The 23,967-nt window shown below is 46.2% G+C and overlaps 2 protein-coding genes and 1 long non-coding RNA gene across 6 annotated transcripts in view; 1 reads left to right on the top strand and 2 right to left on the bottom strand.

Moving 5' to 3' along the window:
- Window positions 1-913, bottom strand: part of ABCB7 (ATP binding cassette subfamily B member 7) — a 35,555-nt gene extending 34,642 nt beyond the window's left edge. The window contains exon 1 of one of the 2 annotated variants that reach the window (XM_031594442.2): window positions 755-913. In XM_031594442.2, coding sequence (XP_031450302.1) covers window positions 755-895 — 141 coding nt within the window. In that variant the 5' untranslated portion in view covers window positions 896-913. Of the gene's footprint in view, window positions 1-250; window positions 709-754 lie in introns of those variants that run through there. The other variant, XM_090150140.1, reaches the window with a different exon arrangement.
- Window positions 914-3,024: 2,111 nt separating this feature from the next.
- Window positions 3,025-11,583, bottom strand: LOC116229750 (uncharacterized). 2 transcript variants are annotated; one of them, XR_016471000.1, is made up of 5 exons: window positions 10,647-11,583; window positions 9,989-10,173; window positions 8,991-9,080; window positions 7,614-8,381; window positions 3,025-3,560 (listed from the first exon to the last, which is right to left on the bottom strand). It is a non-coding gene; the product is annotated as an uncharacterized LOC116229750 (long non-coding RNA). The 2 variants fall into 2 exon arrangements; XR_004167087.2 differs by having other exon boundaries at window positions 3,025-8,381.
- Window positions 11,584-11,671: 88 nt separating this feature from the next.
- On the top strand, window positions 11,672-23,909 carry UPRT (uracil phosphoribosyltransferase homolog). Of its 2 annotated transcripts, XM_031594443.2 has the most exons (7): window positions 11,676-12,016; window positions 14,407-14,449; window positions 19,447-19,516; window positions 21,231-21,293; window positions 22,002-22,163; window positions 22,857-22,955; window positions 23,457-23,909. In XM_031594443.2, the coding sequence occupies exons 1-7, from the start codon at window positions 11,727-11,729 to the stop codon at window positions 23,561-23,563; spliced, it is 834 nt and encodes a 277-aa protein (XP_031450303.1). In that variant the 5' UTR covers window positions 11,676-11,726; the 3' UTR covers window positions 23,564-23,909. The 2 variants fall into 2 exon arrangements, with proteins under 2 accessions (XP_090006265.1, XP_031450303.1); XM_090150139.1 differs by lacking the exon at window positions 21,231-21,293 and having other exon boundaries at window positions 11,672-12,016.
- Window positions 23,910-23,967: the final 58 nt, after the last annotated feature.

The following is a 23,967-nucleotide window of genomic DNA, read 5'->3' as shown; positions in this document are numbered from 1 at the left end:
TTGCAGATCTGCGGAGGAGAGGCCATAAGCCACGTGCTTTAGGAAGCCAGCTGGAAGGAGCCCTTCCAACACGGGGCTCTCCGACAACAAGGAACAGCAGGGGGTGGGAAGCGGGGCAGCGTGCTGCTGCCTGACACAGCGCAGTGCCACAGCACCAGCACAGCGCAAAGCGAGACCCAGAGACCAGCCGCGTTCACAGGAGGCAAGCGACATAAGCAAGCGCAATACAGCACCGGGCGTCAGACTTTACCTGCCGCAAAGCTCTGACCATCTTCCGAGCTCAGCAGCGGTGGAAGTTTTGCTTTCCACTACCACAACTCACAGCCAAAACCCAGCCCCTCGTAAGGCCAGCTTTCACTCCCAGAATCCCGTGCCGGCCGCCAGCCCGCAGCAGCGCCCAGGCTGGAAGGCTCGGGTCGGCACGGCACGGCACGGCGCAGCTCAGCCCGAGGTTCCCCGACGCGCTGCTCTCACACGAGGCACACGGCTGCCCGAGGTGCAGCCCGGGCCGCGCGGCACAGCCGGGTACCGAAGGCCCAGAAAACGGAGCCTCACAGCACCCCTGAGCTCAGAGGGAACGAGGCGACCAGCCGCCGCTCACACGGATTTCGAACGCCCGGCCAGCAGCGGACGCGGTGCACAGGACAGCAGGACCGACCCCCGACGGCAGCTCCGGCGCGGCGCTCTGTGCGCCCAAAGCCTTCTCTTCCCTTCCCTTCCTTCCTCCCCTCCCCTCCCGCCCGACCCCACGCACCGTGCCGCTGCCCGGGCCCCGCCGCCGCCCGCTCCCCGCGAACCAGCCGTGCGCGCAGGCGGCGGCCGCCGGAGGCCGCAGCAGAGCGATGGCGAGGAGCAGCCGGCGCGGGCAGGAAGCCGCCCGCAGCAGCAGCACCATCTTGGCGGCGGAGCGCGGGGGGTTGTGGGGCGGCGGCGGAGCGCGGGGCGGGGCGGCGGCACGGCGGCACCCGACGGGGCGCGCTCCCGCTCGGCTCGAGCGCGCGTGGCGGATCTCGTCTGGCGTGGAAGCTGGAGCTGCGCGCGGCGCTTTTAGTCACGTACAGATTTCTTCAGAGCCGCCGGGGCTGTCGCCCTGAGGGAGAGTTGTAAGCTCGTTTGCGGGGCAGAAAGGCAGAAGGACGGAAGGGAGCGGGACGGCTGCCTTCGAGCTGATTTTTAACGAGGCGGGCTTTCTCCTGCCCGCGCTTTGATAGGCGGCTTTGCTCCTGGCCGGGATTCGCTTTAATCGGCACAGGCGACGTTTCTCTGTCGCCAATTCTCCAGCGCGGCACAGCCGGAACAGCGCCGCCCAGCGGCAGCGCTCGCACACACCGATCCCAGCGCGGGGCTGCCGGCCGCCCGCCTCTCGGCGCGCCCTCGCTCTGCCGCCTTTCTAATGGAGATCCGCAACATCACGGCTGTTGTCAAACCTCACGGTATCGCACAACTGTACCATTACAGCCTTTTCTCAGGTAAAAGGAAACGAGAATAACAGGTAGCGTACAGCTTTACACCGAGCCATTTATAGAACTTGTCACTTTCCATGAGACAATAACACTGAGGGTGGAAAACAAGCATTTTATCACTCAATACTCCCTTTAGTACAGGCTAGCACGAATTTTTGTCTAATTTAGTTTTCATGTTCTCAAGCGAGCATTAATTACATAAGAAATACATATATTCCTTTCACAAAATACAAATGGGAATTTAGCCTTCTAAATGAATATTCAAAATGAAGCCCTGTCATTCATCTAATGCTGAAAAAAGCACCCACATCAGAAGGCAGGTGGGGAGGAGGTGATTCATGTTCAAAAAGCAATCAAAAGCACTAAATATTGAGCTTAGTTCACTGATAAGTAAGGGTGAGTACCCCCCTGCTGTAAACATTTAGAGAGGGTGAGAAATTACGAGCAATGATAGAAGGATTGGATCTAATGGGATCAAATTAAATACAGGGAAGTCAAATATCTGGCAAAGAAGTACTTACATGGGAACGAGATGGGCAAAAAACAAGATGGGGTAACTGAGAGAAGACAGGAGGAGCCATGCACACACCTTTGTGGTCAGAAATCAGGACAACGAAGCTCATGACGTAGACCCAGAAAGATAGCGGGAGTTTTTGTTGTTGTTATAAACACACACTATTTCAAATAGCTTGCCATGAAAAAATATATATATGCTTCTCTGCAGAGTTAACTATAGAAGAGGATCTCCTTGTATAACTCAGACGAAAATCAATCTCTGCTCAGAATAAATGACAAAAGAAGCTTAGTAGAAGAAACAGAAACCCCAGGAATGGTAACAACTCATCGCAGAGGAGATTTGTGAATAGAAACCTGGAAGGTCTCTAACCTGGACATTTTCCACTCCAACTCCCACCAAATATTATGTTGCCAATATTAAAATTCTAAAGTATTAAATGTTAAAATAGTGTGGCAAACTAATATTACACAAATCTGAGGGGTATGCCCCATAGTATGGCCACCAGTCCTTCCATGACATGTACAGTCAGCAAACCAGGTCATGAGTATACCCTAACGTGCTGTGATGTGCTTTATCTGGGATGTCTCAGTAACCCTCACAGCAAAGTGAAGATAAAAAATAAATAAAAATGAAGACACCCCTGACATATTGGGTGTTGGCATGAAGACTAATTTGCTAATGTTTTCTCAACACTTTGAAAGCATCATCTGGCTAATAAAAGATACTGTAAGTGGGTACTTAGTTTTCCCCTACAAGAACCACACAAATCCCACTGTGGAGGTAATATATATCCCATAAAAATAAAGGCATTTCGGAGGCAATACATTTGAATTAATTTAGTCTGTTTATTTCAAAATAGATGAATGGAACGGGAAAAGTAGCCATAATGGATTAAATATATATATATGCATATATATACATTTGCAAATGAATGTGAACTGTGAAATGCATTGCACAATGAAAGAATGAACTGTAGCAAAACAGAAGCTTTTATCAAAAGTTATAAAGTTGGTTCAGATGATTCCCAACAAGTATATTAATCCAGCTCTTGCAAAGCAGCTGTTATTATCACAGCCTCCCCAAAACCAAAGTTGATACCACAGAATGGCTTAGGTTGGAAGGAACCTTAGAGCCCATCCAGTTCCAACGCCCTGCTGTGGGATGGTTGCTACCCAGTAAGTCAGGCTGCCCAAAGCCCCATCCAACCTGGCCTTGGATGCCTCCAGGGATGGGGCTTTTCTGAGCAGCCCATGCCAGGGCTTCACCACCCTCTGAGTAAAGAATTTCTTCCTAACCTAATTCCTTTTAAGCTCATTCTCATCTTGTGTATGTGTATGATTATGACTGTTTAATCCTGAACAAGAAATAGTAATAATCACATGTTTATCTGTAGTTTCATAAAAGACAGAGTTGGCAACTTACATGGAAGAAGCTTCACTGTGTAAAGAACACATCAAAATGGAGGAAATATTTCCAGTAGGTAAACTGCAGGTTTGTGACTTCTTTCTACTGATGTACGAGGAGAATAATTAAGAAATCCCATTTTTCATAAGGCAGAAGATGACTCCAGCTTACTCCATCTAAGGAAAAAAAGCATTTCTAAAGACAGTGTTGAGAGAGATATGCTAAACCCTAGGAGGAGTATTAAAATGAGTTGTGAACCCAAAGTTACCAATCACAGGAAATTCTTGGAAGAGAAAGGACTGAATGAAAAGTTGGGGACAGCTTGGGTACACACATCCCAACTCAAGATTCCCTTCAGTGATAGCTAAACCCAAGACATGCATTTCACTTCTGGATCTCAGCCACAAAGCTATGACACCATCTGTCAGCTGGATTGCTGGAGGAAGCAGAGAAAATCTCAGAGCTGATCTAAGGCACTGCTAGATATAAGCATGTTCTTAATATATTGCTTCCTGCCTGCCTCTAATTATAGGAACCGTGTTGTTAATACATGAACTTCCATATGCAGTTTGTTCCTTCATTTTTACCTTGTCTTTACACTGCCTTAGGGATAGCTGCAATGTATTTGGTAAACACTCAGACATCTCCCTGCTATGGGCACGACATGATAGTCCTCAAGTCCATCTTACTGCTCTATTTCACAGAGCCTGCTGTGACTTCCAGTTTTTACAGGCAGCTACACAGCACTAGGCATATCCCTAGTAAGCTTAACAAACCAATCTTGGAGCTGGTAATAGGTGTTGATGTGGAAGAGATGTCTTTCTGTGATTACTTTCGGTAGAAGCTCATTAGCATTCAGTGAGACGGTTGAGATGGTGCATGCACACTGAGGGATCACAGCACATTTAAATGATTGAGAATTAGCAAAACGCAAAGGGTGTAACTCATTCACAACTGGACTGCTCTAGCACTTTCATTATTGCACTAATAATGCGTAGGTTTTCCTCTTCCAGACAAAAAAGATGCAGCCTTAGCTGTATGCCTGACACTCTTCCAGTTCTGCCCTAAACAAACTGGCACAGTTTTGCTCTTTGTTCACAGAAATAAGCCTCACGATATCCAGTTCCATTGGACTAGCTCTCATTCCTTAAGCATTCCAGTCCTTCAATAAGAAACCTAAAAGTACACCGCAGCAAGATATTACAGCTCTCAAGCATCATGCCCTCAAATCTCCGTGTTCTCTGTTTCCTAAGGGTGGCAGCTCTGGCCTCATTTCGATCCTTGCAGTTCTGACAGCTTGGCACACATACATGAAATGTCTTAGCCATGCAACTGGAATAAAACTATCTGTAAAAATTCATCAAGGCTGTGCTCACAGAGATTTGCACTATGGCAGAGAATTACTTGCAGGGGAATATGCATGGTGGTGAAATCCTGAGCTTTACATATAAAATACCAAGATGGTGAATATGCACAAACACAGTGGCTAAGCTTATGACTTAAAATCCAAACGCTGGAATCAGTTATGTACAGGAACCTGTTAACACACAGCAGTTAAAATATATGAAATTGGTTTTATTATTCACAGTTTAAAGGTTTTAAATTCTATTTAAAAGGCACATAATATGATTATAGCACTGAAATGAACTTCACTAATAGTGACGAGAACTTACTTCTTTCAGCTGTAAAAAAAACTGAGCGTGATTTTATGGAGACTATTTACTGGGGTAGACATGGCACTCAGGGACGTGGTTCAGTAGGCGTGGTGGGGATGGGATGGCAGTTGGACCCGATGGACTTACTGGGTTTTCTTCAACCTTAATGATTCCGTGATTCCTACATAACTATCAAATGGTCCTCTAAGATTCTTAGAATCAACACTGAATGCTAACTAATCTGTATGCCAAGAGGAGGCCAACACCATATTTTATATGGTAACACTGACAATTCCAATGATGGTATGTATTAGGATAAATTAAGTACCCCTACAGTTGTGGCAATCAAAGTGAAATCAGAAGTCAGGCTAGAAGATCTATAAAAGCAGTGGTACTCGGTCATACATATTGGAAGGTAATGAACACGAGGAGGGGAAGAGGGAAAATTAATAGGAAGAAATTAAAGAAGAAAATAAAAATGGGAAAATAGGACAAGGTTGTGAGGGGGAAAAAAAAAAGAGAGAGAGAGAACTCTTCACTCAAGGATACATAAAATTAGTTTTGACAAGTAGAGTGTGTGCTGAAAGACACGGTCCTGATTTTGAGATAGTGATTCTCATGCTTATTTCTTGAAAAAATGTGATCTGCTACTCCTCAGACCTTACCTTTAAGAAGAGAGCAGCTCCATATACATTTGAGGTGCAGTTCAATTATGCTTTACAGTCAATTAAAAGAGAAGCATAAATGAACTGTGTTTTGAGAAGTATGCTTGCATCGCAAGATGGCTTTCGAGCTTTCTTCTTTAAAAAGTTGTTTTTGTTAATCTTAACACTGAGCAAGAGTCAGGCACAAAAACTGATTTACCACTATGACAGCTGCAACGTTACATGAACATACTGTTAGCTGTGCTACAATTTATTTAAAACACATCATATCATCTACACCACACATATCACAGGGCTACAGCACTATTATCCTAACCAGAATGCCAACTGCTGAACGACGTTGTTTAACCTCTCACAGTAGAGCCACAAGCACCCTCATTACTGGTGACTAATGATTTGAAGTATTTCCATTTTTCTTGCTCGGAACACTTGAGCAGAGCAGGATAGTACTAACACTATGCCACAAACATATCTTTTGAAAAATTACACCCCATTACAACGTCTCAAGACCAGCAAGAAAAGAAAAATCAACCCCGTCTAGATTAGTAATTAAAAATTTGCATCTCAGTGAAATATTGAGGTCACACTGATAACTCATACAATAACCTATAATCAGCAGCACAGCGTTCCTTTATTCTTAGGTGGCTGATCATTGTTTCAGCTCGCTAAGAAGCAACGAGGAATAATTTGATGACTCACTCATGTTTCTGAGGATTCCTTGAGCTGTAAATGCCTCAAGCATGAACAGCTTCACTAGGCTGCTTACAAGTAAAGTAGCTTACAAAGCAAAACCATGATTTTTCCTCAAATAAGGATAGTTTGTTTATGCTTTCCTTCTGTTATTCCTGAATAGGTTTTTTTTTTTCATAAATAATAAAGAACAGCTAATTTTTTAAGCATACACTGAGGATCAGCATCAATATACGAGCATTGTACACTATGAGCCTAAAAATAAATTCTCCTGTTAGTAATGAAAGCAGTGACTAGAGCAGATGGCTAGTCTACAGTGTTATACAAAAAAATGGAAGATAACACTCCATTTACTCCTAAATGATAGCAGAACATGAAAATAATTTTTTTCATATCAGCACATTTTCCAACAGAGCCTCACTAAGAATGGAATTGCAAATGTATGTAATGCAATGCATTGAAAAATAATCAGAGCATTCATTTAACAGCAAACAGTGAATTCATTACCAGCTTGATAAGAGACTCAGTCCTGCGACGCACGCTAACATAACTGTATTTTTAAAGATATAATCTACAACTGTGTTTTTGTATCAGCATGAGAGAGGATTTTTAAGCACAGATCTACAGGGAGGGGGAAAAACACTCATTAAAGCTCTTGCATGAATTAGTCTTTCCAGAAGGCAAATTCTTGTAATTGTCACAGGGAATTTAATAGGGCTGTGGAGTCTATGGAATGCTGTATGAAAGCTGCTAATAAAGATCGAGGAGAGAATTAATTCATGCATTTATCCAGCAGCCAGCAATGCTGGCCTGATGAGCACTAGGATGCTCAAACCCTTGCAGCTTCCAAGAAGGAGCTTGGGCACCAAGGTCTCACCCCAGCACACCCCATGCTGGGGACTTTCCAGGTTGTAAAGGCTTGCTTGGCAAGGGCTGGGGGGAATTCCAGCATTTCAGAGAAAAGGCATCCAGTTGACACGCTGGCTAGAACTGCCTTTCAGGAATGTCCACTGGGACCAAACGGCATTCAAAATAACTTATTACAAACGCTGGTGGTTTACTTCCTTTTATACATACCTAATAGCTCACAAAAGATGTTAACTCTTTGTACACTTGGAATAAAATCAGACCTAACTCACAGAGGGTAACCCTCCCCTCGCAGAACTGCCATCCAGTAGATGGCTGTTAAGGTAAGAAGCTCCTGCAACCACAGACCCACCTGTGGGCAACAGAAGGGTTCCTCATATATGGTTCAAGGAAGCAGCATCTGCAAGTTCCTTAGGTGTTATAGTGGGAGTCAAGCTGATGGCATGCGCTGCCTCAGGGGTGAGAGCGGGGCTTGTCCAAGCCTGGGGAAGGAAAGGCTGAGGGATTATGCAATTGCTGCCTTAAACACACCTATAGAAAAGCTGCCAGATTCTTCCTGCAGGTACACTGCGAAAGGACAGGAGGCAACGACTGCAAGTCATAACAAGAGAAATTCCAGCAAGATGTTGGGAGAGGGAGGAAATTACAGTAAGAATGGTTATGCTCTGGAGTGAATTGATGAAATCTCAACTCTTGCAGATACTGAGTCTGTACAACACTGCCAGAGGATCACGTTTGTGTGGTGAGCAGAAGAAAGGATAAATTCATTAGTTGTGCAATGCTAACAGCTGTAACCTGCATACAGTTTGTGATTTCTTAAAAAAAAATAAAATAATGCTATTCCCCCTCTGAACCTCTACCAGGGAATATATGGATACAAAATACTTTTATTATTCTTTACTTCATGCTGTCCCCTCGATTCCTTTCTTATCACTTTGATATCAGCTTCATGCAGTTACAAACAAACCAGGTGTGTTAAATGGATCACAAACTCAAGATAGAAATGCCAAAAGCACACTCGCTGTGTGAAGCAATCACCAAGAAGATGTGTACATTCAGACTTCGCTGTGCACCTTGTCTTAGTGTGCTGAGAACTGACTTTCAGACACCGAGGGCAATACTGGAGAAAACATTTAGAAGCATTGTTTTTGCCATAGCATAAATGAACTTGCCTTCTTAACAGTCTAAACCTCTGCGCTATCTTCCTTCCCTTGCATTTCACATATTGTCTTGTCCTCGGGGGACCAGAAGCATTAACTTTAAATATGAAGCAGACAGTGAAAGTCTGATATACTGACATTAATTACTGGCCATGCAGTGTCACCTAACTAACAGCTTGAATTTTAGAAGTTTCGGTGCCTGGTTAAAAATAAGCACTCAGAGAACAGTAACTAGGATACAGCACAATTTACATGTGTTTGAAATTTGAGTCTTGACAGTTAACTAACCTAAAGTCAAAGAAAAAAACACCAAATCTGACCCGCCTGTATGAATGTCAAGAAGATGGAATTTAATATATCATCTTATTAATCCTGTAGAACAGTCCTTTTATAAATAATTCTATGTCTAGTGCACAATCCCTGGAATATGGGTAGACCTTGTTTCTATTTCAATGTCTAGACACATATGCTGATTAAGTTAGGCTTCCAATTAAATAATCTCTGACTTCCATTAACACATGCCCTGATCCTTCATCGTACCACTCTGGCTAAGCAGTCACCTGTCTTACCTCTGAGCTTCATCAGACAGGGCTGGCGCAGCACTGAGCTCTTAGAAGATGTCTTTCAGATGGCAGCATGCAGGTACGTGAGATTTTGGCCTAGAAGAGGCAGCATCAAAATGGCAGGCATCAAAATCAGTGCTAAGAGTACTTGCCCAAAGGAAAAACCTTACATGTGAACTCTCTTGTGTATCTCATCCCTTATGTGACTCACTTGTTGACGCCAGTAACAAACCTCACTGAACTCAGAGAAAATGCAACTGGTCTTTAATTATTACAGGTGCTGTAGTTCACATGCATTGCGGTAGCAACTCAAGGTCCTTTCCACAAGGATGAAACTCCAAATAATAAACTATCCTTAGGTTCTGTCTCAACAGGTTTATTCGTATTAATTTAGAGATAATACAGGCACAGTGAAAAGGACTAATGTCTGCAGGTGAGAAATTTATCACACAGAATGGCCAGGGTTGGACGGGACCTCAAGGATCATGAAGCTCCAACCCCCTGCCACATGCAGGGCCACCAACCTCCACATTTAATACCAGACCAGTTTATACTAAACCAGGCTGCCCAGGGCCCCATCCAATCTGGCCTTGAACACCTCTAGGGATGGGGCATCCACAACCTCTCTGGCCAGTTTGTTCCAGCACCTCACCAGTCTCATTGTAAAGAACTTGAATTTAGTTAGCTTAAATTTAGAACTTAAATTTAGTTAGCTGGAAGACTGCCACGATGTCTTGATGTGACATGAGGGCAAAACCTGCTGCCCTCTGAGTTTTATGGAAATGGAATGAGCTCCACCTGTGCTGGTGTCAGAGACTTCGCAGTTATGATACCAGTGTCCCACCCTCTCAAGCAGCTTTTACCTGTATCCTCATTCCATGACTTGTCTACTTCACAGTTCGCAGTTTCCCAACAGAGATACTACTTAGTTAAGTAATAAAGCATTAAATTGTTACAGATAACCCCCAAACACATTGCAAAATGAATCTTACTCTCTGGCCTACCTTTTGTTTAGGGCCTTTGTGTTTTGCTAGGCTGGATGGCCTACATGAGACTATGACAGCAAGTTATCTCAGCTTAACGGTAAATGCAGTCAAACCAGAGCACAGGAGATACTGCCCTTCTTTTGGCTTCGCCTCTCTAACAGCTGCTGCTGGTTGCTGCTAGATACATCCTTCCTCCTTTTGCCCTGCAAAACAGAACTAAAAATTACATATATTTCCCACACACATTTATATATATCAAATGACAAAAGAGGATGAATTGTTTCTGAAGCCTTGCACTGGGGGAAAAAAAAGAAAAGAGAAAAGAAAATGGCTTATGTAAATCTAACAACTGGTCATTTGTATTCAATAGAAATCCATAGTTGCATGTCCAGCCTTCCCTAAATCATCTCTTTTCACCTCCCAAGCTGCAGCAGCCCATTCCTACTGCAGGCTCCAGTTTCCCAGCACTCAGGTTGCCTTTCAGTCTGTTTGTTTCCAGGTGCTGCTCATCTTTAACAGATGTAAGGGTCCCTGGGTCAGCTCCAAGCGAACCGAACAGAGACTAATACTCCAATCCCCACCACTGAAAGTTCTGTCTGCTATCTAGGTTCCATTTTCATAGTGACCTTTGCCAATACTCAGCAACATATCTATAGGTACACTAAAGTAAACGTACACAAACGTTTGTTGCAGCAGATGGCTTCGCAGGCTGTTGCAATCCTTCCACCTTCTTACCAGCTTTGTCTTCTGTTCTCTCTGAGCTACATTTTCAAGTCAGCTGCAATCCCACAGTAAGTTCTCGTTAAGTGTTGTTGTTTCAGCCCCACAGAGTTCCTGCAGGTTTGGTTATCTGTTAACTAGATTGACAAGTTAATTTAGATGTGCCAAGGCTTTGATTTTTTTTTTTTTTTTAAACCCCCTTCTCCTAACAGACACCTGCCTACAAAAGCACTGATATCCGTCCCTTAATTGCTGCAGGATCAGCGCTCGAGTCAAACAAGAGATGTGTTCGTGCCCCCTCGGGGCTCTGCCGCATCCCCGCCACCAGCAGCCCCTGCCCGGCGCTCACGTGGGCTGAAACCCTGCGTGCGAGATGCGAGCACCCCCATTGCCCCCGCTAAGAAGGGCATCGCTGAGCCCAGGCTGTTTCCATGCTGCCACGCGATTTCTGCACCAGCTTAGCTCAGAATTTCTCATAGCTTTCCCGCTTACCACAAGGCTCCCGACGCAGGGACAATAGGAAGTACGGGCGAAAAAAGCACTGGACACAGCGCAATCAGCGCTTCGTAATTAGAGTACGGCACGGTCCGTGCGAACACACGGAGCAGCAGAGGCTCATTAAGGCTTTGCTCAGCGCACCCGCACGGAACCAGCGAGCGGCTCGTCTCCCCGCTGCAGCCCGGCCGGGAGCCGAGGGCAGGGCTCTGCCGCGGCCTGAGCCGAGCCGCCCCGGGGCAACGCTTTAAGCAGAGCCGCAAAGGGCCCGAGCACAAGCTAACAAATGCTCCCCAGGAACCACGAACTCACGCGGCCCCCCATCCCACAGCACGGCGTTACGGACACCGCCGCCCCCAGGAGCCGCGCGGACAGCCCGGCAGCGCCCCGCGCCACCCTGAGCGACGGCGGCGGGAGCCAATGGGAGGAGGCCGTGGGCGGGCCGTTCCTCCGTCCCCGCCCCTCGGCGGCGGCGCAGCGGGGCCGGCGCGGCGCGGCGCGTGGCGGCCACGGTCGGCGCGGGGGGAGGGGGCCCCGGCGCATGGAGGCGATGCCGTGCCACAACCAGCGGCTCGGCGCGGCCGGCGGCCCGCGGCCCCAGGACGAACAGACGGCGCCGGCGGGCGGCTGTTCCCGGCTGATCCGCTTCGCCGAGCCCTCCGAGGGCAGCGGCAGCGGCAGCCCCAGCCCGGACAGCAGCAGCGCCAGCAACGGGGCGGCGGCGGCCCCCAGCCCCGCGGCGGAGGAGTGCGCGTCGCCGCTCGGAGCGCAGCTGAAGCTGCTGCCCATGAACGATCAGATCCGGGAGCTGCAGACCATCATCAGGGACAAGTGAGCGGCCGCGCGCGGCTGGGACGGAGACGGGGACGGAGACGGGGGTGGGGTTGTTGTACCCGCGCTCCCCCCGGGCAGCCCCGTCCGGCGGAGCCGTTCGGAGGGCCGCGTGCTCCCGGCGGGGCTCCCGCGGCGCTGCGCAGCGCCTCCCGCGCGGCCATTGCGGTGACGTGCCGCGGGGCGGGGGCGGCCGTTCCCCGACGCCGTGCGGCGGCGCCGCGTTCCCGGCAGCTCCGGGCGGGGCCGGCGGCCGAGTGCCCCGCGTCGCATCCTCGCTCCCGGCGCTCTCCCACCCTGCCGGCGGCGGCCGTGCGCTCCCGCTGGATGCTCGCTGCTCCGGCGGCTCGGGGAGCGCCGCCCTTGGCTGACGGCTGCCCCGCTCCGCCCCCGGCCGCGAGCCCTCCGTTCCAAACCAGAAGCGCAGAAATGAATGCAAAATGGTGCCCCCGTGCCGAATGTGCAAAGCGAGGTGCTCAGGATGTGATGGTTCTGTGCGCCGTGCTCGGCTGCCCTGGCAGCGGGAGCGTTCCTCCCTTGGTCACGTCTGTGTCTGCTCGGCACATGGGAGGTGATACTGCAGTGTATTAAATTTAGCGTGCAACGTAAGACAAACACACGGAGCGGGCATCTATTAAAAGCACGATTTGCCCGCTGTGATGTGAGCATCACCGCTGGACCCCGAGGTGAGCAGTTCAGGTTCAGAATGAGCCCTTGTGCCCTGCTGCCTGCTGATGTCAGCAAAGCTCACACCGTACAGCCGTGCTTCTGCCCCTCATTTTTTCTGGCCACCAGAAATGAACACCTTTATGATACGGGGTTTGAAAGCTGGTGACAGCTTTCCAGCTGCAGGTGCACAAAGGCTCTGTCGTTTTCATAATTATTTGGGTCTCATTTTTGTGCACGCCTCTGCAGTTCTCTGTTGTCTTTCGTCCCCTCAAAGCCAGGCACAGCTGGCTAAAGCAGCTCTGTGGACCGGCTGTGAGAGCATCCGAGTCTCTGTGCAAGGGCAGGGTAACTAAAGCCTGGTATCTTGTATTCATCCATAGTGTTCACTCTGAACGTGCATCGCTTTGCAAACAGCCGCAGGTGTGACACTGTCAGGTTTACCTTTCCACCCTTAAACGGAATTTAGGTAAATTTTCTGAAATGCCACAGTCCAGTCTGGAGAAAACTCGGAATACACCACCTGCACTCCTTGCTACTTGCTGTTAGTTTTCTGGGTTTGCTCTCACCACAGTTGGCAATTATGAGTCCTTTTCAAAATCCTAACAAGCATTTTGTATGATGGCAAGGCTTGTCTGGTTTGGTGAGGTTTGTTTGAATACTGGTTCTGATTAAGTCAAAGTAGCAGAAAATTAGGCAGAGCCTGTCATTCCTGGAAAGAGCAAAAAGAGTAACAACAAACAGCATTTGAAATAATGAATAACATGTGAGAAAGATGAGGCTGCCAGTCTGCTTCAAATTGTCTTCTAGCATGGCTAGGAGATTGCTGGTTGCACAGGGACTGTGCAGGCAAATGTCTTGGCTTCCACTCACGTGAACATAAGATGTTGCAGAACCTTGGGGTTTGAGTGCACAACTCTCTTTACAGTATATCAGGGTATCATAGTTTGACAATGAGAGAGAGATGTAACAGCTGTGCATATGATGTTAATTCAGAGGATTTTTGTAAGGCCAATAGACTGGAAACATCGGCTCCCTGACCACAACGTCTTGACGTGGGAAACAAGGTGTTAAAACCTGGTCTTACTTCTCTCCAGCTTTCAACGTGGCATATTTGCACAGTGTGCGGCAGGAAGAGGTGAGCCCATTCTTCCTGTCTTCTGAATGGGCCAGAAGCCAAGCAGGCACATTGGCAAGAAGTTTCACCCAAGCTGTAGGCCAGCAGAGAGGTGTTTTTGTGGTGGTACTTGTGCATCCCTGCTCATTTAGTCTCAAGTTCACTGATCTAATCTGTGTTATCGTTGTCCCATGGTTTGAGTGATGTAAGAGCAGGCAAAGCAAAGATCTCCTGCTTAAAGATGTGGAACATTTATCAGGCTGCTGAGGTCTAAGCTTCTGAGGTGCTGGAGCTGAGCTGGAATGGTGGTACAGCAGAACACCTGCAGAACATCAGCCTGATGTTTTCATGCTTTAATTGCTGCTTACACAGTGCAGCAGCATTGCCAGCAATAAGAGGCAAGGCCCTCGGTAGTTTCCAGCCCATCAGCCTCCTCGCCCACCACAAAACCCATGAAGTGGGATCTGTGTGGGATAAAGTTGGAATCTGGCAGGAAACTTTTCTGTAAACTGTCCCTGGGATATATTGTCCTTGAAGAAATGCCATAATGAAACAGTGTCCTTCAAATTATTCCCTGATTTAAAACAGCAATTGTTCCCTTTTTCAGGACAGCCAGTAGAGGAGACTTCGTGTTTTCTGCTGATCGTCTGGTAGGTGAAGCATTTCTTCTTCTTGGTGTTGTGCTTTGTCACTCTTTCATAAAATGGATCTTTCAGGCAAGAATTAATGGTGTGAGAGGAACTTCTCCAAACTGGAAACTGCGATTGGGCTGCAGCTTTCTAAGGGACTTCTGTTCCTTGTTACAGACTGGTCTCAGAGGGTTCCAGAAACTGTTGATACCAAGAGCAACTGCTTTAGGACAGCGAGAAGTAGCAATAAGACTGTTTAAAAACAGATGCTCAGAGGCTAGAGATAACTTGGTGTTAGTGTGAAAAAGCACTTCTGATCTTGTGAACAGATCTGTACCATTTCCTGCAGTCTGCATATTAGCAGCTGACACAGATGAGCCACTCTGTGTGCACCCACACCGGGCACCTGCCCTTAACCATGGCGTAGTTACTGGCAGAGACAAAGCAGTTTGAAGTTGGTGTGTATTTTAGGAAGTCAGAACAAAGACTGCTGGGAGTGCAGCATTTAACTCGTGTAAATTAGGTGCTTACAACGCCACTCCCACCCCTATACTGGTATTCATGAGGGTGTTTCCTGTTTGCAGATGCACACTCATCGATGAGAAAAACGTTTTTTTCCCCCTCTAACAAAGATCAGTTCAGGGAGCATTCAGCTACCAGCACTGAACCAGACAGGTTTCGCCCAATCTTAATCCATGCCTGATCTGGGCTTGCTCAGGGCTTCCCTATGCCCACAACTGAAGGCTGTGATCACAGCACGTTTTATCAGCAGCTTTTCTAGCTTTCCCCTCTACTTTTCCTTCTGGAGGATGTTTCTGCCATTCCCATTCTCCAGGAACAGTAAAGGCCCAAGCCAACAGAACTCATCCCTGTAACAACTGATCAAGTCACCAACCAGAGCATCCTTCTTTGCCAATAGTGCTTCATAAGGAACGGGCAGAAAGTCACAGTCCCAGCTGTGTTCTGTGCCAGCAGTTCTCAGCAGACACTGTTTAAATAGACATGATGTCCTTTGTGCTGTTGAACAAGTTGGAACAGCACAGGAAACATCCACAGCCTGTGAAAGTGTGAGCTCAAGTGTAGCTCATTCTTCCTGTTTTGTTTTTTTTTTTTTATTTTGTGGCTTTAACTTCTTCATTTGCTTAAATGTGTGAATAAGATTAAGAAAGCCAACAAAGGCCAACATCAGCAATGCCACACATTTGAAGGGTTCAGATCTCCAGTCCAGGTGCCAGGCCCCTTCCCTTCAGTACTGCTGTCACAGCAAGGGTTCCTGGTTAACATTCTCATTTTACATTACACTGGGTTCCCAGCACATAAGAACTTTAACGTTGGTGCAGAAGGAAAATGAGAATGAAATTAAGCTTGCTACTAGCTGGCAGTTGCAAGTGGGAAGTATTTTGTAAGGTGACGTTAGGAAGAGATTTTAAAGCTGATGGATTGATAGTGGTAGAATTTTTTCTTTTGCCAGTTTCTTTCTTACACAAGGGGATGGCATGTAAGAAACATTCAAAGATACCTGGGGTAAAGGTTAGCAAAAGGCTTCTGAAACTGACTGCCACTGTTGAGGTCCTGCAGCTGCAAGGGAGAGGTTAAAGTCTTGAGGAAGACAACCCTTCTTATGTCTATGAGGGAGAAGCAGGTGAGGGAAGGAAGCCTCCAGCCCAGGAAATGATCAGTCATTGTAAGCTGAGGTGGGAGATAGCTGAGTAGAGTGCCCTGCTACATGATTGTGCTGAGCCCTCACACCTGTGCTGCCCCGCAGCCACACACTGTACAAGTGTTTTGTTGATGACCCCCATGCAGGATTTCTGTAGAGCTAGTGAGGTGCTCACTAAGCCTGAAGCATTTTTACTGAGACACCAGAGAATTTTTTTTATGAGGTCTTGGTAGGAGGTACCCAATAAACTGGGTCCAGTCAGACAAGTGAGTGCTGCATACAGCTGAGTGGGAGCTAAGCAGCGAGCTGTGGGCTAAAAGCCAGTAACAGGATGAGGGGGTGTCTCCCAGAGAGACAGAGGATGTCCTACGTCCAGTTTTTGGCAACGACTAAGCAAAACTGACTTGCAGCCTGGATACAGGGAGGTGTTTGTCACCTGCACTGCCCTGCAGCCCACAGCTCACAGCACTGCAGTGCTTTTCCGCAGAGAGCAGAATGCAGATTGTTTGGTTTTGGAGCTGAGAGAGGAGTTGGTTCCTTCCTGCAGCAAGGTGTGGTGCTGAATGGGTCACCTCACCTTCCTGCCCACCTCTCTCCCCATAGTGGTGGTGATGCACGCTTTGAAATCCTGAGGTGGGAAGAGCTGTATGAACATGAAAGGGTACCAACAGTCCTGCTGTTCTGCCTTCCTTCAGTTTCTGAGAAAAACTGCAGCGTGAGGGGTAGAGGATCCTCTTAGAAATCACTGTTAGCTAGGAAATCAGTGCAGTTATCACCTACAATGCAGTTAGACTACGGTCTTCCCACCAATTAGGAGAAGATTATATTGGCTACTCCAGTATTCAGTTCAGTTGGAAGGGACTTTCAAAGGTTTCACCCAGTCCAACTGAAGCTTTAAAAATAATTTTTTTAAAATTGATTTAAATTCTAATTTATTGGAATTTCCCTGCTTTGCTTTTCTCAGAACTGCAGACAGGCATAAGAACTGTAAGACTTAGTGCTCCGGGTCACAGGTATCTTTTGGGGTGCCTCTTCCAAGGTTTGTCTGCTCAGAGCCTCACCATCCCTACCTGCACTGGGCCTGGTTGCCTTATGTAGCGACTGCACCTCTTCTAAATGACAGTATGGCCAACCTGCTTTCTCTGGTTGCCTAAATCCAAATTCCTCTGCTCATGGACCCTGAAGGACTGGTCAAACCTGATTTCTTCAGTGGTATTTAAGTGTGGTAAGGAGTCTTTATTCATGTGCTTAATTGGCCAAGAAAGGGCAGGTTCACTAACATTTTAACATCCTCGAGGTGTTTGTGTGGTAGTTAGCTGGAACTCCTGTCTGCTGTAAGCTCTGGCTTTTGCTAGCAGTTTTAACAGGTCTGCTAATGAAGACTGAAAGCAAGCAGTATTTTCCTTGCTTACTGCAGAAGCAGTCTTAAATGTGTAATTGTAATAAATGAGCACATTGATTATGTAGTTTTGTGTATCAGCATTAAATGCATAAACTGAATTTTGTAAGCCTTGACACTTTAATGACAATTGAACACTTGTTTTAGTTCCCCCAGTCCCTCCAAAATAGATCTTTTTTTCCCTTGTTATTGCTAACTTTTACTCATGGTTTTAATATCTGGTCAAACTCTTCCACACTGGGACCAAAGCTTCACCTCTCCCTGCCCTTGTGGGGCTGTAGCAGTAATTGCTCAGCTTCTGAGCAGTGGCAGCCACGTGGGGGGAGCAGAGCTGCTGGACATTTCATTACAGGGAGAAGGGGTGGAAATTATTGTAGCTCAGTGTGAGGGCAGCAGAAAGTGTAGCACAAACATTTATGTTTTATCAGCACCGACAAGTTAACAAAAGAGTCCTCCCAGCCTCCTCATAAAACATTGATACGTGTAGTAAAAACAAGGAGATTTGTAATCTGACCATAGACCTACACTAGTTCATCTGCCAAAAATTTGCAGTAATGCGGACCGATGCCAACCCTGTCAACAAGAAAGCAGTATGGGAAAAAAGTTTCTTCCAAATCTGACTCAGGAAATGTACCAGAAACCTGAAATTAAATCAAGGATGTCTTGGTTTGTGCAAGATGTCTGTCAGTAGTAGAATATTGGTGTCTTCCATTTCTGAACTGCAGTGTCCCATTTCCTATGTGCAGTTTGCATCAGTTGAGCTACCTGGCTAAATGTGTGACCTGCTCTTCTGCTCCTTGTAGAAGTGAACTGAACCCTCCAGCCAAACCCCTTCACTGTCTCTACCTACTGCCTCTGAACACGGCTGTCACAAACTCACCCCTGAAAAAAGAAAACTGCCATACTAAAATTGCTAAAAACACCTTCAAAGCTGGATTTTAGTTTAAGGGACCTTTTCTAATTCCTGTATGTGTGTGTGCTAGGAGCTGGGGCAGGATGGGAGAACAGAGGAATCCTTCTGGTCTGGGCTGCTTCAGGAGCGCTGTCTGAAGCGAGCAGTGTACTCATTCAGTCCCAGGAGCAGTCACCTCATTTCTGCCATTACACAGTGACTTCTGCTGTAATAGATTTCTCTGGCATGGCAGCAGCTCTTTGAGCAGTTCTGGCCTACGAATCTTTGGCTCACTAGCAGAGAGAATTTTCTACATCTGTAATACCCAGAGCATCTTTCATGGGCAGTCGTTGCAGGCCCAGGTGAGCACATTTCAGTGCCTCTGCCTGAGTACAGCTGCAGGTTCTCTGCCTCTGGAGGGAGGTGTGACTGACTTACAAGCTCTGTTTCCAGCATCGCTGCCTCTGCTGCAGCTGGGCCATCCGTACAGCGTGGAAGCACAGCTGCTTGGCAGTGCACTCATTGTAGCCACCCCTGCCAGGTGCCAGAAGGAAAAGGGTGGTAAAGAGACTTGGTTTTGGGCACCTGGTGGTGTATTTACATTGCTACAGTTCCCTTGGCTGTTCTGGGCAGCCCCAGTGCAGTTTCTGCACAGAAATGTGGATGTAGCTTGGGGCACAGCTGATGGGGAACTTAAGGGGAATTTTCCTTTTTTTTGCAGTAGTATTTTGTATCAGCAAAGTGGAAGTTCACATTGGTGGTTCATCAGCACTGGTGGAAGATTTGTCCCTCATGCCTTTATCTGCCAGGTAGAAAACAAGTCAGTTTTATCACATCATTACTGATGAATGCTCCTCCTGCCAATTTTGTTTTTCAGTGCCTTCATTTGATTTGTGTATGTACACACACGTTGCTCTAAAATAACCCTTTAAAATCAGTCCCTATCTATTAGTAAAACAGGATCTTTTTGGCAGTGAGGTGTTCGCCTGGTTCTTGCAAAAACAGCTAGCATTTCTTATCTCCATAGATAACAGATGCCTTTAAGCTGTTTTTTTCTGGTTCCACAGATCAGACTCGTGGTTGAAGAGGGACTGAATCAATTGCCATACACAGAATGCACAGTGACCACTCCAACAGGTATGTGGGAAATTACTCCTCCACCCAGTAGGACTGGAAGTGGAAGCTTAATCAATGTAACAAAGCAGGGAACTATTACCAAAGGCTTGAACAATTTAACATTCAGTTAAAGTACAGAGTTAAGCCCCCTTCAAGGTATTAAAAAAAAGCTAGAAAATGTGTAACAACACAGCTGAACAGAACACAGTCGTATAATTATCTTACTAAGGCTTCAAATTGGTCTTGCAAAACTGCAATGAAAATTTCCCATTGTATGTGCACTTTACTTGCCCACGTTGTAACGTTGAATTAAAACTGCTGACGTTTCACAAAGAATACTATACAAGTGATTTTACCTTGCCAGCCTAAATCTGCCCCTGGTGCAACAGGGGGCCAGCTGGGAGTGATGGTAAGCAGGAAATAAGAAGTGGCTGTGTTCACACAAGAGGAAACTCACTGCAGTACTTTTGGTTTGCTCCTGTTAACTGTAAAGATGCAGAAGGTTGCAGGCGGTACTCAGGTAGCAAAGCTGCTGCTTGCTAAGTATCAGCCACTCCAGTACACACTGAGCCTGAGGTACTGCTGTAAGAGCTGCACCAGGTGAGTCCTTCTCTTCCTGAGGATCTCACTGGCATTTATTCAGGCTGAGAGCAGCTCTGTACATTAGTGCGCCCTTCCCCACTACCCTTCACAATAAATCATCTGCATTCTTTACCCTTCTTCTAGTTACAGAAAAGATGGGCTGAAAGCACTCCATTTGAAGCTAGCTAAAATATAAGAAAGCAAAGGCAAAGGAAGGCAATGTCACTTACCTTTGCTCATTTTAGAGTAGATTAGCAGCTACCTCTCGAGCTTTGGCTTCATATCTGTTCCAGGTCAGCTGGTGACAGGTAGTTCAATGCCCGTCAGCTTCTCTGCATTGCACAGTCTGACTGGGAGTAGCCCTGCAAGTAACACCATTCTGAAGCTCAGTGGTTCTTCAGGGGGCTGCTTGCCTGGCTGTGGGCAGCGGGTGTTTTGGACCTTGCTGTCTGGCCACAAGTCAGGCTGGTGAAGAGGCTGTGTTCTGCCATCATTCCTGGCCACACCATTGAGTCTTACCCTGTGACCCATGCTGTGTCAGCTCTCTGTCAGTGTGGGAGCCCTTCTGCTCAATACCTGTACCTGGTGAGGAAGCTGAAAGGGCCTTGGATGTGCTAACTCCAGGAGGAACAGTGCCTTGGGAATCCAAACAATTATGTATGAATTCTTGCTCACCTATGCTGAACTCTTTTCCTCCGAGCATTTGTTGCTGTCAGCATAGCAATTTCTATTCTTTAAGGCTCAAAAGCAGAACATCCCTCAAGGCCGTTAATGAAATACCCTATTGCATCTCCTTTAAAGGAGTCTTCGGACTTTTCAGGGCAGGGGAACATGCAGAGCCCATAAATAACGTGGCCACACATTCTTCACAGCAGTGCCACTTCTGAAGCAATTTACAAGTAAAGAAAGCACAAGTTCTTTAGTAGTTTTTGGTCCTGTTCCCATTGCTTGAGGACTGCAGGATGTGGTGTGCAGATTGGCTCATGCCAGTTGTTGAGATACGTGGAGCTCAGCACTGTCCCCTTGGTATGTGGGGGCATCTCCTTTCCATTCACACCAGGGTCACTTAAAATAGCGTGTCCTGAAAGGGCACCAGGAAGGGACAGAAGGGAGCAATCATTGCCACTGACATTTGGTTTCTTTCCTCTCCTAGGATACAAGTATGAAGGAGTGAAATTTGAAAAGGGAAACTGTGGAGTCAGCATAATGAGAAGTGGTAGGCAGACTTTGGTTGTTGAATGAGTACGAGTTATACATCTTTAAAACCTGTAACCTACTTCTTTTTGAAAAAGTGCAACCACACTTCTCTGCAGCACAGTTTCAGCTAAACCTGCTAGTTACCATTCTTTCTTAGGTGTTCTTGATCACAGAATGTCAAGTAATGTTTCCTCAACATTTTATCAAATAACTGCAGCAGATTTCATCTTAGCTCTTTTCTAACAACTCTCCTTCCTTGTTTGTTTCTGACTTTTTCCTCCTCAAAAATAGCTCTCCAGATGAGTTGTGCTCAGTGATGACAGGGACAGTATTATTTTGTTTGAAACTTTGGGAATCCCCACAGGTTCCCATGCTGCTCTTCTGCACTGCAGTGTGTCTGGGCAAAGCTCAAAGATATTTGCCAAACACATGAATTATGACATAGTTTGTTTTGATGTTTCCACCTCGCTCCTTCGAAAACCTGCTTAGCGCTAGTAGATGAGAACACTAACACCTGGGAACTAAGTAACACTGAACAGACTTGGGTTTTTTTCTGCCTAAACAGAGGAAAATAAAATAGCTCACAGTCTCTTAAAAACTTGGGAGCAAGAAAAACTCCTTTTGAGAACTCTTCATGGATACAGAATGGGGGCCGTGTTGTTTAATTGTGGCATCTTGTAGCTCTGCCCTTCCTTAGCACGTAACAATTTTTCCCTGCTGTTTTGAGGCGAAGCCATGGAACAAGGGTTACGGGACTGCTGTAGATCAATCCGCATAGGAAAGATCCTGATACAGAGCGACGAGGAAACTCAGAGAGCAAAAGTGTACTATGCTAAGTTTCCACCAGACATTTACAGGAGAAAAGTTCTTCTTATGTACCCAATACTAAGTAAGTATCCGTATTATTTACGGCTGGGCTTACCTGGGTAGTCACTGTTCTGTATTTAAAGGAAAGTTTCTGAATTTTGGTGGCTTTTATTATAGTTTGGCTTGGTTTAGGTGACAGAGCAGGGATTTGGTCAGCCTGCGTTAACGTGACTGCAGGAATCAGTTGGGTAGGGCTGAGTGGGAGAAAGGCTGATGCATTACAATCTGATGGCAACATTTAAAAACTCAATTTATATGAGAAAAGATTCCTTACAGTATTTTTGTTATACTATTAAAAGAGTTTTTTGATGAATACTCTATTTCTAAATTATTTTAAAATTAAATGCAATTAAAAATGTATCAGGACATCATCAGGATGAAGTAACTTTTCCAGTTTAAGATATAATTCTGTTCGTGCACACGAAGCTCTTAATTGCTATTTTAGATGAGCGTTCTTGCCTCAGGGCTCCAATAAATTCCACTGACTTCAGCATTTAAGACCTGGTACAGTCAGTTATTTTAATGTAGAGATGAAGTTCCTTCGTCAGGAGACCAAAGTCTTCCATAATTAGTGCTTGCTGAGGTGATAGTCACCCACTGGGAAAGGACAGTATCTCTACTCAGCCACACACCAGCACTAATGCAGACAACTAACCTCAGCTGGCTTAGGGTGAGTGCTTCAAACAGGAGAAAATCTTCCTTTTTCCTCTTTTAGGTACTGGTAATACTGTAATTGAGGCTGTAAAAGTTCTTATAGAACATGGCGTACAACCAAGTGTCATTATCCTGCTAAGCCTATTCTCCACACCTCACGGTAAGTTGAGGGGCTGTGAGGGGCAGAAGAGGGAGAACAGGTACATTTAAGTGGGGATTCCTAAAGCCTGTGCATTCCTACAAGCACAGACTGCAGCACTGCCACCAGGTAATGCAAACCTTCCTCCTGCTTTAAAGCACAGGAGCCCACGGATTGCACTGGGCCGGTCTGCTGGCTGTTTGTGTGAAGTAGGAACACGGATCTTGTGGGTTCTCTTAAAAATTGGCCATGGCAGAAATCGCTATCAAAAATCAACTGTGCTGTAACCACAGTGGTGATTAGATTGGAAGTTATATGCGTGGTAAAGAAGATTAAAATCAAATAAGAAAACTCACGACAATCCACAGCATTTTGCAATTGTAGGCAGTCAGCTAAGGCAGAAATGAGATGGAAGAACAGAGGCAGAGCCATCCACAGAACTCTGCTTATCTTGATTTAACAGGTGGGGCTGAAATACAGCTGTAGTGCCACGTTCATTATTGCCTTTCTCTCTCTCAAAAGGTGCCAAATCTATTATCCAGGAATTCCCAGAGATCACAATTTTAACTACAGAAGTTCATCCAGTTGCACCAACACACTTTGGACAGAAGTATTTTGGAACGGACTGACACACTTGGAACAAACTGATAATGACTGTATGATATTACGTAAGAGGTTTTTGTTTTTTGGTTTTTTTTTCTACATTTTATTATTATTTCTAGCAGAGTTGGTTGAGGGCACGTTTAAAAATCTCTTTGGCCAAAGGGGGAAATACTTGACCTAGATTACTTCTTGTTGGTTACTGCTCCAACACAGAACCAAGTGCAGTAACAAACACCAAATCATGGCAAAGTCAAGCATCTTCATGTTTTACTTGTATAAACTGCTACACTCTCTGCTTTAATTTATTTATTCTTCTATAGCCTGTTTTGTGGCTGCTTGCAAGAGCAAAATAAAACAACTATGTGATCAAGGTGTACGCTTCATTTCTAGTGCTGATGTTTCCATCACTCCAGGTTGGCCAGTACAGCCA

Source organism: Phasianus colchicus, chromosome 14 (assembly GCF_987193195.1).
Source record: "Phasianus colchicus chromosome 14, bPhaCol1.hap1.1, whole genome shotgun sequence".
NCBI lineage: Eukaryota > Metazoa > Chordata > Aves > Galliformes > Phasianidae > Phasianus > Phasianus colchicus.
The sequence above is the reverse complement of the archived record's forward strand: the minus strand, read 5'-3'. Positions and strand labels throughout refer to the sequence as shown.